We start from the raw sequence: 15376 nt of genomic DNA, 5'->3' as shown, positions 1-15376 counted from the left end.
GTTTCAAGGCTGTTGTGTGAAGATGAGCTGCTGTATTTCAAAGACCTACAATCCAGCCCTCGTGTTGTTCACTTTGCCCATGAGAAAAACGCTGCCTTGGCCAAAGGGTTGCTGGAGCACTGGAGGTGCAGAAGCACAAGCTAAAGCCCTTTCTACCTGGTAGAGCACCTGTCCTACTTTGGTTTGTCTGAAAACACTCTGACCAGAATCAACTTGGGGAGGAAAGAGTTTTTTTGTTTTAAAACTCCCATAGATAGTCTAGTCCATCTTAGAGGAAAGTCAGGCAGGAACCCAGGTAGGAACCTGGAGGCAGGAACTTAATCATAGACCATGGAGGAATGTTGCTTACTGGCTTGCTCCTCTGGTGGGTGCTCAGCCTGTTTTCTTACACAACCCAGGACCATCTGCCCCAGGGGTGGCACCACCCACAATGGGCTGGGCCCTTCCACGGCACTCAACAATCAAGAAAATGCCCCTAGACGTGGCCACAGGCCAGTCCGTAGACAATTTCCCCAAATAAGGTTCCCTTTTCCCAGCTGTGTCAAGCTGACAACTGAAATCAAACAGTACAGCACCACACAAGCTTCAGGAATACTGTTCTTTATTTTCACTATGGAGCCGCCCCTGTAGTGAGACTCCTCTTAAAGAGGGATCCTGTCACTTTTAAAACGTGTCCCAATGTCTGCTCAATCGTCTCCTTGAAAGATTCCCAAGGTTCCTACTGGCAAAGGACACAACTTCCACCAGCCCATCCCGAGTTTTGAAACTAATTTTACTGTTGCTACCTCTGCCCAATTTTGCTCCCCAGTGGTATTCTTGGAACAGCTGTTGCCAGTCTCATGTGACATTAATTTGATATTCAACAATATAGCAAAAGTCAAAAAATTTTTAAAACAGTATTTATTTATTTTCATATTTTTTAAAAGTATTTTATTTATTTTTATTTTATGTGTATGAGTGTATTGCCTGCATATATGTGAGTACACCCATGTTGTGCAATGCTGCGGATGTTAGACAGGGGCTTCAGATTCCCCTGGAACTGGAGTTAAGGACGGTTCATAGCCACCATGTCAGTGCTGAGAATCAAACCTGGGTCCTCTGAAAAGCAGTCAGTGTTCTTAACCACTGAGCCATCTCTCCAGCCCCAAAACCACAGCATTTAAAAAGCAGGGAATAATCATTCCTAGGGTCTACAAACTGAAATGAAAAGACAGAGGCACTTGTTGGGAGGATGGGGTCCAGAGGGAGTGGGAAGGGGATAAGAAAGGGTAAAGGCTGATGGATATGATCAAAATACATTACATACATGTATAAGATTGTCAAAATTTATAAAGAGCTAGATATTCACTTTTAGAGGAGAATTTTTCAGCCAGGCAATGAGGTTTATGATTATAATCCCAGTACTCAGGAGTCTGAGGAGGAGGCTTGCAAATTCAAGGTCTGAGACCCTGTCTCAAAGGCAAAGAAACTTTTCTGGCCCATGTAAGATGCCACTGAAAAGTGGGAGCAGAAGAGAGGAACGGTAAATATTAGGGTCCAGATTGACCCTGCAATCACAGCAAATAGATTTCATTTTGCAGGTTCTGTTACTGATAAATCGATAAAGTCCCAGTATATAGATTTCTATTAGAACCAGAGTCATTTCATGTATTAGTAACAGTTCTGGGATTCTGACAGCAGTGACATTTTAGAGAAAGAAATGCCAGGGCATGCCTGGAAGAGATCGACATTTGATCCTGTGCATTGTTGGCAACGTGTGAGTGCTATCATTCTGTTTTTGTTTTGTTTCTGCCATGTGCATTTTTTAAAAATTCTGGTTAGAACCTCTTTATCATCAGGTTTACTGGTTTTGCTTAGCAATAACTCTCTGGTCATGACGGGGTCCACACTGGGGTTACTTAAATACGTGAACGGGGAACAATTAGAGGCTCTGCTGAAACACTAGTCCAGTGGGAGATATAGGGTTACTTTCTTCTGTAACATGCTCCGTTACACCGAGTCAGGGGAAGATTGTCTGCAGACGCTCAAGATGTGAGTGTAGTAAACACAGGCTGAGGAGGCAGGCACTGAGGGAGGATGAGGAGATGGACAGGAAATCTTGAGTTGGTGTGTTTGGAAGAGTTGGCCCTGCAGCAGGCTATTGCCGAGTGTCTAAAAGATGTCCACATGCCCTACTGCTGCCCAGAGACCTGGGGGATGACCTGCATTCACTAGCATGCCTGGATGGTTCAAAAAGACGTGGTACGGGCTGGCATCTCTACTCAGCTTCTCCTCCTTCTTCCTGATCATCGTTGCCTTGGCTGTGCCCCACTGGCTGAGCGGGAAAATCCTGTGTCAAACTGGAGTGGATCTGGTCAATGCCTCGGACCCAGAGTTGGTCAAATTCATTGGGGACATTTACTATGGGCTCTTCCGAGGGTGTAAGGTTCGGCAATGCGGGCTTGGGGGCCGCCAGTCCCAATTCACAAGTGAGTATATTGGGGGTGTGAAACTGATGTGCATGCTTTATTTACCTTATAAGGTTGTCTGTGTCTAAATGTGAGATTTCATTGCCACCTCAATCTAAAATATAATGTCAGAGCCTATAGACAGCTGAGGGCTCTTGTATGGCAACAAAGAAAATATCTTTCTTCCTTTCCCTCATAGAGATCAATAGAGACACTAGAAATAGGAATTTGCATGTTTTGTAGTTTATTTCGAGTGCTAATATGTAACAGAATCTCAAGTGCTTCTGTCAGCATCCCACCAGTAGCTGTGTACTGCTTTTCTCTTTTTGGCTTTTCAACACACCTAGAAGGAAAGCATCATTAATGCACCCATTTTGCAGCCAAGTACAATGAGGCTTGGAGGAGTTAAATAATTTTCCTGGGGCCACTTTCTCAGCCAGGAAACAACAGTACCTGATGCCAGACCCAGGCCATGTGACTCTGTTTGCCTTAACCACAAATGCAGATACAGACTGCCCATAGAAGGGGACCTCTAGGAAGCAGAATGCTCCCTCACCCATGTATAGGAAAGCTTCGTAGCTGTTGAGAAACAACAGAGTGGTCTGTACGTGGGTGCTGGGAGCACACACCTGGGGTTCGAAGAGCAGCTGGGTTGTTTCCTGGCAGGATACTTGGGCAAGGATACTTGACTACTAGGAGGTGAGTGGCCAGTGGCATTGGCCTGAATTCAGTCTTGTTCAGAACCACTAGGGATGTAAACAGTGCAAGTCTTTTGGGAAAGAGAAAGCAAACAAGCAAGACAGTATTCTATTGAATCAAACAATTAGATTGTCCAGGCGTGGTGGCACACGCCTTTAATCCCAGCACTTGGGAGGCAGAGGCAGGCAGATCTTTGTGCGTTCGAGGCCAGCCTAGTCTACATTAAGTTCCAGGAGCAGCTGGGGCTACAGGGAGAAAAAAAAAAAAAAAAAAAAAAAAAAAAAAAAAAAAACAATTAGCTCACAAGTGCAAATACTGTCCAATTAATCAAAACCTTTTCAGTGCAAAAGGATCAGAAATCTTATACATTATTTGATTTCTGTACCTCAGAATTGTAGTAATGTTTAGAAACCTGGCCACGACATGTATCTTACTAAATACATAAAGATAGAAAGTTGGACCCATTAAGCCGGGTATGGTGGTGCACACCTTTAATCCCAGCACGTGGGAGGCAGAGTCAGGCAGATCTCTGTTGAGTTCCAGGCCAGCTTGGTCTACATAGCAAGTTCCAGACCAGCTGGGGCTACAGGGAGACCCTGTCTCAAAAAGACCGAAAAAAAAAAAAGAAGAAGAAACTTGGACCCATTGACAAATATGACACAGTCTGTTATCAGTTCTATATATGAAGGAAATACATGTTTGTTTGTATTTCTTTAGAAAAAATCTGAGTATATTAATCTTAGCAACTAATTAGATCTTAACTATTGGGAAAATGGCTCTATTAAAATCACAACCATAGGGAACTGAGGAGATGGCTCAATGGGTAAGAATGCTTGCGGGGCAAGCATGAGGACCTGAGTTCAAATCCCCAACATGCATGTAAAAAGCAAGAGTGGCCACATGCACACCTGTAACCCCAAGGTGTATGGGAAGCAGAGACTGGAGGGACACTGGAGCTTACTGGCTACAAACCAGGCTCCAGGCTCACGATTCTCAAAGAAATAAGGCAAGAGTGAAAACCAGGAGGTACAAAGTCTTTCTCTGGCCTTTATAAGCCTGTGAACAGGCATATACACACATACAAACACCTGTAAGCATGCACCACATTCACACACATATACTGCACTCAGACTAAAAACCCAACAAGCACAACATACATATAAACAAAGAAATTAAAATAAATGTGAAAAGTATAGCATGATAAATTATATGCAGTACTTTAATCTGGATGCTCTGGCTGCCTAGGGTGCCACTGGGACACTTGTGAAACCTGAGTGGATGTGAGGATCACGGGGCAGCCATGTGCCTGTGGTCTCCTAAGGTGCCAGTGGTACCCTAACAGTAAGACCCTGGCCATCCTCAACTCCCAGATATTTAAACTGCTTCTAGTGGGAAGCCATAGCAATGAGTACGTTCTGTTTGCCTTTTGGAAAAACCCAATAAATGGCCCTCTCTGGTCTGCTTCTTCCCTCTTGGAAAGACACCCATGGGCACCATCCCTGGGGTTCCTCTGGTCTCAGGCATCAGAACTCTGGGATCTGTGTAGAGGATATTTCATGTTTAGTTGTTAGGCAGTATTGAGACTGTTTTGTTTCCAGCTGCTTTTGGGTCAGCCCAGGGGAGGGCATGTGCTTTCATTTACAGTGCCTTGGAAGGGATTCTGTTTGAAAGCTTTCACAGGAGCCAGGGCCAGGTTTTCCTGTGATCGGCTCACTTTAACTGCTGCAGCTAGGGGACATTGTGTGTATTATGTTCTTCTCTATGGTCAATCTAGAGCCCTTCAGATTCACAACACTCAGTTCCAGCACAATGTAGACATGGGCAGTTGTGAAGAATATCGGTGTCTCCTGCCCTTGACAGGATTTCCCACTTTCTGATGGTCCGCCGAAAATCAGTCCTGTTCATAGAGCTGTGTGCAGATCAGCAGAGAGGAGCTTACGAAAGTGCTTTGCAAACTTTAGTGGGGAGGTTTTTTAAATATTGTATTATTTTTATGTGTCTGAATGTATTGCCTGCATGTATATAAGTACACCTGTGTTGTGTAATGTCCATGGAGGTCAGAAGAGGGTGTCAGATCCCCTGGAACTGGAGTTACAGACAGTTGTTAGCCATTCATATGGGTCCTGGGAACCAAACCTGAGTCCTCTGCAAGACCAGTCAGTACTCTTAACCACTGAGTCATTTATCCAGCCCCAAGAGTGGGGCGTTTTTATCCTTGCCATCACAGAAGCTCCCAGAGACTCACCCAAGGGACTCATGTCCCACAGTCATCATGGGAAAAACAAAGGAACTACTCACCACCAACCTCTAAGATCCTTTTTATTATACCTACAACTTTGAGATAAAGACAGGTTGATTAGGCTATTTGGGTGGCTGCCAGAAAGAAAGGGGCAGTCATTAAATGAACAATATGCATGCATTCCATGTACAATTGGGTACCTGAAGGCCAGATGTCATCAGAAAAAGGAACAAACAAAACAGACAAGTGCCTGCCCCATGTAGCAAAGGAGAAGCAGAGCGTACGTGGACAGTCACAGGGATTCCTATCTGTAGCTATTCCTGCAGTTCATTTCCTTGAGCCTGATGATGCTAAAAGATAATTTTATCATGCCACTTTACTAGGAAAGAAATTGAGGATCAGGTACATCAGTACATGAAATAACATCTGTAAAAGCTCCTAGCATAAAGGTATTTTACAGTTTTAGCTCTCCAGTGCCTTCTCTATAACCCCACTTCCCAAGTATCCCCCAAAGGCCAGGATCAGAGTCTGACTTCCAATTCTGTCTTATTTATTAGCCTTGCTGGGGCAAAAGACCACTCTTTTAATAAACACATCATCTAAGTTTAAGAAGATGGTAGAATACAAGTTCTGTATTCAGATGAGATAACTCTAATGTATACAAAAGAATATTATTCAAATTCAAAATGAGTCCACTAGAATTTGAGGTATGACTAAAATTTTAAGCTTTTGTTCATCTAAGTTTTCTGATTTTTTTTCTCATAAGCCCTTTAGCAGAATAGTTAAAGCAACACTTCCTGACTGTGTGGCTTTGACTAAGATATTTAACTTCTCTGAGCCTCAGTTTCCCCATCTGTAAGAATGAGAGAAGGTGAGTTGGGAAATGAACTCAGTAAGTAAAGTGTTTACCATTCAAGAGGACCTCAGTTCAATGCCCAGCATACATGTAGGAAACCCAGTATGGTGGCTGTCATTTGTGATCCCAGTGCTGGAGAGGCAAAGACAGAAGGATTCCTAGAGTTCATTAACCATCCAGTGTAGCTTAATCAAACAGCCCCAGACCCCAGTGAGAGACCCTCTCTCAAAAGCAAGGTGGATGACATCTGAGAAACACCCAAGGTTGACCTGTGGCCTCTGCAGGCACAATGACACCCACACGCACATCCACATAAACATACACATACACGCACACATAAACTCAAACAGGGTGGCTGGCTCCTGAGGAACCATACCCAAGGTTAACCTGTGGCCTCCGCAGGCAAGCACATGTGCAGGGGCATGCACACACACACACACACACACACACACACACACACACACACACATACACACATACCATGAGAGAGGGTAGCCATGAGCAGGAAAAGAAAGAATGTGTATGAAGTGCTTGCCGACAACCTGCACCTAGTTATCAATGGTGGTCATGAGTTTTATGTTTTTTATAGCTGTGGATTTCAAGCTGCAAACTTCAGTTTCATTAAGACATACCTAAAACTCTTGGAATGGCAGAAACATGAAAGGCAAGTGAGAAATATCTTCCTGAGGGTGGTGCTGTGTGACAGGATCAAGTGTGGAGCTCCCCTCAAAACAAATGGAAATAATTATTATACTGACGGTCCCAAGAAAAGACTTGAATTTCTAGATAGTGACACAGGAAAAATAATTAAAACCTAGGTTAACTGGGAGATCCTGATCTGGGGTAAAGCAGAATGTGAGGGTTAGAAGAGACTCACCCTGTGCCAATAATGTTTGTTAGTGTAACTAAGACATTTCCAGTTATGGAGTCTGAGGACTGGGTGCTCTTTACCTTCCTCTCTACATCACTTTGCCTGCCCTAGACATTTCCAGTTATGGAGGCTGAGGACTGGGTGCTCTTTACCTTCCTCTCTACATCACTTTGCCTGCCCTAAATTCCTTCTTCCTCATCATCATAATGAGGTTATTTTTCAATTTTTCACTCCATCAATTCCAAATATGGGTTTATATCATCATGTGCATGTGACTGATTCTTTTCAAAAGCTGTATTGTCATCAGTCAGTCTCCTGGTTTTCCTCTAATCATTTGCTGTTGTAATGAGCATCCGATATACACAACTTGAAGCATATACTGGAGTGTGTCTGGAAAATAAATCCCTAGAAATGAAATTGCTTTGATGGATGTTACCAAGTTGCCCTTTAACAGGGATGCAGGAATGAGCATCTCTACAAGATTCAAGTGTGCCTTCCCCATGCCATCAACAAGGAGTACTGAAGTGCTAAACTCTGCCAATCATGTGAGTGACTATTTTCTATTTCAAGGGTTTGGTGAATATTGCTATGCTAGTCATGAGTCCTAGGGATTGTATGATCAAGAAAGGGGATAATGAGACAATCAGGCTTAAGCAACTGTACCTGGAATAAGAACAGGCTCTGGATTTGAAAATGGGTGTTGGGGCTCTAAGAGAAGGGAACTGGAATGGAAACAAAGAGAAGAAAGATATCTGAGAAAGACAGACTCCCCGGAAAGAAGCTCATCTTCCCAGCTAAAGTTTCCAAAGCCCAAGATGACCATGTGGAGAAAATGGTAAGTGGAAACACAGAACTGGAAAGAATGTTAAATCAGAACTGAGACGTAGATGTGGGTACAGAAACCTGTGCGCTGGAAGGACACCTGACAAGGAGAAGAACAAAAAAATCTCCTTCTCGGACTTGGGAGACACCAGCCTTCAGTGAAAGAGAAAAGGACACAGGTGATGCAGCAAAGGGACCCGAGGCGAAAGAGTCAGTGAGAGTCATGCCGTAGGGATGAGCAGGGGACAAACGAGAACTGGACAGTGCTACCAAATGTACAAAAAAGCTCAGAGCTCACAAGATAGACCCAGATCCTACCGGAAGTTATTCAGTAGAAACTTGGAGTTCTTGCAGAGGAATGAGTCTGCCCAGAGGATGTTCAGTATTCATTGTTTTAAATTCTCCATGTGTAATTGCTAAAACTGACTTGAAATTCTTTATACCAAATGGAATACATAACACTATAATTCCACATAGACTTTAAGGTTCCCTTGCCTAAAGACAATGGACTTTGTGTCTCCAAACCTGTGGGTGAAGAGAGTTGACAACCTCTACCTCATGTCTTCATCATGAAGATTGAATGAAATCATGGCTGCAAAGTGTTCAGTTGTAACTGTGCACAGCAAAAGGCAATTCCTCTCAGCTCCTGCAACCATTACGAACTTCCCATTGTACAGATAAAGAAACTGAGACTCTGAGAAGGCACATGGCTTTCCCAAGTTAGAGAGTAAAAATAGCAACAGTAATCATCACACCACAGCTGTCATTTCTGAGGCAATATCTGAACTACTCTCAGTACATCATTTCCTTTTCTCCACTAGGACTGGTGGCAAATAGAGAAAAACAAATACAAATGGATGTTTCGCTAACCTCTTCTGCCATGCTCATATGGAAAATTAATATTTTCATGAAGCACTATAGAGTACGAGCATTAAATGTTATTGATACCTGGGACAATAATATCTACCTTGCTAAGTCGGTACCTAAGGACTTGTGTGCAGTGTGCAGAGTTCATACCAGATCCCAGGACCGCACAGTCAGTACAGTGTCAATTGTCAACCATGGGCACATTCAGATTTGTGTCCACTCCAATACAAAGAAGATTGCTGGGCAGCTGACAAGTGGCAACTCTAGGGTCCATGGATCCACTCAGAAAGCCTCTTGCTTTTTGAGAATCCAGCACTTACTGCCTTGTCCCCATGGGAACAAAGGCTGGGCTTTATGTAAGGATCATACTTTGACCTTCCATTATCTGCTTCTCTCCACAGTCTTCCCACACCTGGTGAAGGAGCTCAACGCAGGCCTCCACGTGATGATTCTGCTGCTCCTTTTCCTGGCCTTGGCCCTGGCTCTGGTCAGCATGGGCTTTGCCATTCTCAATATCATTCAGGTTCCCTACAGGGCAGTCAATGGCCCAGGTGGCATCTGCCTTTGGAACGTTCTGGCAGGTAAGAAGCCCCCTACAGAGAGAAATTAGTATCCACACCATTACCAGGCTGGGCTCCCGGTGTTACCAGGGAAACTTAGGGTTCCCTTTTTGGATTCTTAGCCTTGCTAATAAAAGACTCAAATAGAAGCTTGAGGACAATTTTATTAGTTTGAGAGAAAAACAACAGAGCTGGCAAGCTACAAATCTTGGGTAGCTGCTGGGGAGGGAAATGGAGAAGAGAAAGAAAGTCCATGCTTTCAAGAAAGCAGGCAGGACGGAGGACCTCCTCAGTAATAGAGGTCAGTGAACAGCTGCCTGGTGGAACAGGAGCGGAGCTTCACAGAATGCGTGAGAAAGCCCAAGGTCTCTGGGAAAGCATGCTTACTTAGGTTTTGGGCCATAATCCAAAACAAAGATATAGAGAATAAAAGGGAAAGTTACACTTTTCTTAGAAAAGCTGGCAGGCTCCATACATAACTGCACCCAGGGAGGAGCTGCCAGAAAGCATGAGTACACCATCTTATTAAGGGATAATTAGTCCTCCCATCTCCTTAGCAGTCTTCAGGTAAAAACAGGTAATGTTATTTGATCATATATTAAATGTGATATAAATAAATAATTATTGTGTTTTTGCCTTTGTTTACAGTAGCCACCCTCTATGGTCACCTAGAATGCAGGTGTCTCGTTCACCTCTCTACAGACCTTCATAGTACAAAAACTCAATTCTACTCATTAAGTAGGATTTACTTCCTCACAAAGCTAGAACTCTCAAATTCCACTTATGACAGCATAAAAATGGACAATTAGAAGAAAAATATTGTCAAAAAGCATAAAATATGAATAGCCTTTGACTGAAGAATTTCACATAAGGGTTTATACGAAGGAAAGAGGAAGATGAGGACAGAGAGATGCATGTGAGGTGGGTTTCACCACAGCAATTCACAGTGTCATCTCAATTCTCAGAAAGTAAAGCACGTCTCCAGAATAAAATAGTAGCGTTTGTTTAAAGTTGTACACTTATAGGGACCAGAGAGATGACTTGGTGATTAAGAAAGCTTTCTGCTCTTCCAGTGGACCTCAGTTCAGTTCCCAGTACCCACTTTGAGCAACTCACAACCACCTGTAGCTCCAGGTCCAGGAGATCCAACACCCACTTCTGGTGCCAAAGGATACTGCATTCACATGCACATGTGTATGTACACATAGACATACACATAAACCCATGCTTAAAAGTAATAACAATAAATCTCTAAAGTTGTATACGTGTAGAATATTTAACAACATGGAACACTTCCAGAAAAGTGGAAAAATTCAAATGTGAAATCAAAGTAACAACACTTGAATGCTAATATTAAAGACAAATAAATGTATAGAAATATATTGATATGCACAAAGCTGCTTTTGGTCAGTGTTTTATCACAGCAACAGAAAACAAAGATGTACCTGTAATCTCAGCACTTGGGAGACTGAAGCAGGAGGATCACCATGAATTGGAGGCAAGCTTAGGTTACAGAATAAACCCTTTCTTTAAAAAAAAAAAAAGATATATTCATTATGTTTTTTAATTTTATTGTTTTTTGCTTGTTTTATGTGTATGCATGTATTGCCTGCAGTATGTCAGTGTACACGTGTCATGCAATGCCTGCGAAGGTCAGAAGAGGGTGTTGGATCCCCTGGGACTGGAGTTACAGATGGTTGTTAGCTACCATGTGGGTACTGGGAAGTGAACTCAGGTCCTCTGCAAGAATAGCCAGTGCTCTTAACCACTGAGCCATCTCTCCAGCCTTTCATTATGCTTTTAAAAAAATATTTTATTTATTGTTTTTATTTTATGTGTATGAGTGTATTGCCTGCATGTATGTGAGTGCACCCGTGTCATGCAATGCCGCAGAGGTCAGAAGAGGGCTTTGGATTCCCCTGGAACTGGAGTTAAGGACAGTTTGTAGCCACTATGCAGGTGCTGGGAATTGAATCCAGGCCCTCTGCAAGAGCAATCAGTGCTCTTAACCACTGAGCCATCTCTCCAGCCCCTCATTATGCTTTTTAACGATTACATAGTTACTGAAATAAATTTGGATGCCAGAGATGATCATAAGCATGGAAAATATAAATTTACTTTCATTCTAAAGGCCAGGTATGAATACTTTGTACACATTAATATATTTCTGTACATTTATTTCTTTTTAATAAAATTAGTATTAAAGTGATCTTAAATTAGCCACTGGCTAATCCCATGGAGGAAATTCCTCAATTGAGGTTCCGTCTTCCCAGGTGTCTTTAGTTAGTATCAAGTTGACAAAAGCTCACCAGGACAAGGTTTGAGTCACCATACGTAACTAAAAATAGGTTTTTGTTTGTTTTATTTTTTCTTTCTAAAAAATCGAGACAGGGGCTGGAGAGATGGCTCAGAGGTTAAGAACACTGGCTGTTCTTGTAGAAGAGCCGGGTTGGAATCCCAGCACCCACATAGCAGCTAACAACTGCAACTCCAGTTCCAGAGGACACAATGGCCTCTTCTGTCTTCCTTGGGCATTGCACAACATGGGTGCACTTGCATACATACAGGCAATACATGCATACATATAAAATAAAAATAATAAATAAAATATTTTTTATTAATTTAAAATTGAGACAGAATCTCACTGTGTAGTTCAGTTACCTTCAAACTTTCAATCTTCTTGCCTCAGCCTCTCCAGTGTTGGAATTGCAGATATGCACCACCATACCTGACTCAATGGGTATTATTTGAATATCAATTTAAATCAGAGAGAGAGAGAAAGAGAAACAGAAAACCAGAATGTCAAAGTTCCTCTCAGTTGATAGGGAGATAAATGAGGTTTGGAATTCCAGAGTTTCCTTCTCTCCAGTTTCTGCCTTCTATAGAGTAGTCTGGCCCTAGGGTGAAACGTCAGCCTGTAGCCTGGGATCTTCTTACTTCTTCCCACACGGCCCTCACTGTGCACTGTCACTTGAAAGAATGAGAAGAAACAAATCCTTTCCTCCAACCAACTTGAGTTGCCTTTGGTCAGTGTTTTATCACAGCAACAGAAGTCATAAGGCGTTTAGCGAGCAGTCTCCTGATAGAGCATCTGAGGAGAAGCCTGTTCTCTTTCCAGACAACCCTGCTTCTTGCCCCTCACACTGTGTGGATTATCTGCTACTTTTAAAAGCAAATTGAAATTTGTGTTGTTATATTATTTAAACCCAAAATGCTTTGTTTTGTGTGGCACAGAAGGTACCCCCTCAATAGAGTCCTTACTACTGCGAAGAGGAGCGGTGAATGAAGGTGATCTTTTGGGTTTCAGGTGGAGTCGTGGCTCTAGCCATCACCAGCTTCATGGCGGCTGTGAAATTTCACAACCTGACAGAACGAATCGCCAACTTCCAGGAGAGGTTCTTTCAGTTTGTCGTAGTGGAAGAACGGTATGAAGAGTCATTTTGGATCTGCGTTGCAAGCGCCTCGGCCCACGCAGCAAACTTGGTTGTGGTGGCAATCAGTCAGATTCCCCTCCCTGAGATCAAGACCAAAATGGAAGAGGCCACGGTCACCGCTGAGGATATCCTGTACTGAAAGCTGCTTCCCACCCATACTTTGTCCTTTGTCAGTCTGTAATCAATGGGGGCCTCTTTTTCCCAGCCTTCTCACTGCAAACTCCCTGTTCTTGGTAGAAAGGATGTGGGAGGACTTGAAGGGGTGGCTGGGCTAGCAAAGAAAACCTCTCCCAATAACCAGGACACTTGTGCTTCTCTTCGATGACCTTGGAGTTTAATTGGAGAGTCAGGCACTTGACAGTTGTGTGTGACATTAGGCGATTCACTTACTGTCTGATTCTTGGTTTCCTCCTCTTTAAGAAGGGCAATAGTAACATTGCAAGCTTCTGGTGAGGTTTAAATAGGTGATGTTATAACCCGAGTGCTCTGAGAGCATAAGGTATCACATACTCTGCTAAGTGTCCGTAGAGCCTTGGTCTGTTCCCTGCAGTATTAGAAGAGTGCAAAGAAAATATGATGATGTCTCTCTCCTTAAGAAGTACCTAACCTTTCCACATGACACAGAAATCAGGTAGCAAAAGTGACAGTAAGAATTAAAATAAATATCAGTCTGAGTGATCACTATATGCTGGATATTTTTTTGTGGTGGTTGCTGTTGTGGTTTGGTTGGTTGGGTTGGTTGGTTGGTTGATTGGTTGGTTCTTTGGTTGTTTGACTTTTCTTTGTTTTCAATGACGGAGATCAAGTCCAGGGTCTTGCCCACACTAGTTAAGCACTCTATCACCAAGCAACATGCCTATGCCAGAACATCATTCTAAGAGTTCTATACCTGTTAATCAGTTAGATCCTCTCAATACCCCAAGTGGTCAGCGCCATTCTAGCCCCAATTGACAGATTTAAAAATTAAGGCATAGAGAAGCTGAGTATTTTGCTAAGGTGAGGAATTAAATCTAGGAAGTCTGGAACCAGAACCTACACTTTTGCTGATCTGTTGTTTAATGTACAGTGAGGCAATATAGCAAACACTAAAATAGCCGTGGCATAAAGGAATAGGAAGGAATGAAATCTTCAGGATAGAGTGTGGTATTAAGGTATCATGGAGCTAACACTTGATCTGAACTGTGAAAGAAGGGTGTGTTCCTTCCAGTGATGTGGGAAACAACACTGGCAAAAGGCATCCCAAGATGAGTCAGTGCAGAGGGAGGTTCCAAGGAAGCTAACCAGGCATGAGAATGGTCAGTGGGATAAAAATGAGGGTCTCCTCGCCCTGCTTTGGGGGTGAGTTTTCCTAAGCAGTACTGTGAGGATTAATTTGATGTGTCAACTTCTCTTTAGCCAGATATTTGCTCAGACATAGTTTTAGAGGTTTCTGTAAGAACACTTTCTGATAAAGCGAATGTTTGCAACTGACCTTCTGTAATGTGCTTGGGCCTCATTCAACCAGTTGAATGCCCTAATGGAAAAAGTCTGGCCTCTGGAGCTAGGAAGATGGCTCAGCAGTTAAGAGCACTGGCTGCTCTTGCAGAGGACCCCAGTTAAGTTCCTAGCACCCACACAGTGGCTAACAACTATCCAAAAGTCCAGTTCCAGGGTATCCAATGCCTTCTTCTGGCCTTCCTTGGGCACGGCACAACCAGAGTCACTTACATACATGCAGGCAACAAACATACAAATAAAAATAAAGGCAAATAATTTTCTCTTGTTTTTTAAAGAATCTGCTCTGACCAAGGCTGATAGCAGTATTAATCTATGGGGATAAACATAGTTATTTGGAAGGCAATTGGATGAGCACATCTTGTCCATTTAGCAAAATAACAGCAGCAACTTCACTACTAGGGCCGATGACACCCCTGCCTTGGTCTTTTGACTAGGTTTTCAGTACCAGATAAAATCTACTTTCAGCTGGGCTTGGTGGCGTACACCTGGAGTCCCAGCACTTGGAAGGGAGAGGCAGGCGGATCTCTGTGAGTTCAAGGCCATATTGGTCTATATAGTGAGTTCCAGGACAGCTGGGGCTACAGGGAGACCCTGTCTCAAAAAGACAAAAAAAAAAAAAAAAAAAAAAAAAAAAAAAAGACTACTTTCTATAAAATGGGCCTCAAATTCAATCACAAAATGGTTGGTTACTCCTGTGCAGACCTGCCACTATTGTACCAGTGGGCACATCGTGCTTAGCATCTTAGTAGTATTGAATGTGGGGTCCTCATCTGGCTCAGAGTGCTGATGGCAGTTCCCCCTGAGCAGCATCATGGAACTTTCGAGCACTATAGGGACTAGTCAATAGGGAGGAAGCTTACAGCCCAATTCCAGCCCAATTTCTCTGTGTCCTGTAGCCATAGCATGTGGTGTCTTCAGCAACAATGTCTTTCCAGAACTCAAGAAGTTTTTATAGAATTTCTGTTCCAAAAACATGAAACTGATCTAGATGCTCTGATATAGCAGTGGACACGTGGGCACAAATCCTTGTCTTCCAAAGATCTCATTCTCCGAGTAGCTGGAGGTGATTGATGCAGAGTGCATG

The 15376-nt window shown here is 43.0% G+C and overlaps 1 protein-coding gene across 1 annotated transcript; it reads left to right on the top strand.

The window, feature by feature from the left end:
- The first annotated feature begins 2113 nt into the window (after window positions 1-2113).
- Window positions 2114-13421, top strand: Clrn2 (clarin 2). The gene is made up of 3 exons (XM_008826867.1): window positions 2114-2468; window positions 9203-9382; window positions 12669-13421. The coding sequence occupies exons 1-3, from the start codon at window positions 2216-2218 to the stop codon at window positions 12932-12934; spliced, it is 699 nt and encodes a 232-aa protein (XP_008825089.1). The 5' UTR covers window positions 2114-2215; the 3' UTR covers window positions 12935-13421.
- Window positions 13422-15376: the final 1955 nt, after the last annotated feature.

This window comes from Nannospalax galili, unplaced genomic scaffold, assembly GCF_000622305.1.
Source record: "Nannospalax galili isolate Female #2095 unplaced genomic scaffold, S.galili_v1.0 scaffold271, whole genome shotgun sequence".
Classification (NCBI taxonomy): domain Eukaryota; kingdom Metazoa; phylum Chordata; class Mammalia; order Rodentia; family Spalacidae; genus Nannospalax; species Nannospalax galili.
Note: the sequence above shows the minus strand (reverse complement) of the source record. Positions and strands in the feature narration are given on the sequence as shown.

What these genes read in the sequence shown, in the direction of transcription:
- Clrn2 (XM_008826867.1), top strand. Translation starts at nt 2,216, where the DNA reads ATGCCTGGATGGTTCAAAAAGACGTGGTACGGGCTGGCATCTCTACTC. An exon ending in CCGCCAGTCCCAATTCACAA is followed by an intron (nt 2,469 to 9,202) that starts GTGAGTATATTG and finishes TTCTCTCCACAG; the next exon opens with TCTTCCCACACCTGGTGAAG. An exon ending in CCTTTGGAACGTTCTGGCAG is followed by an intron (nt 9,383 to 12,668) that starts GTAAGAAGCCCC and finishes TTTGGGTTTCAG; the next exon opens with GTGGAGTCGTGGCTCTAGCC.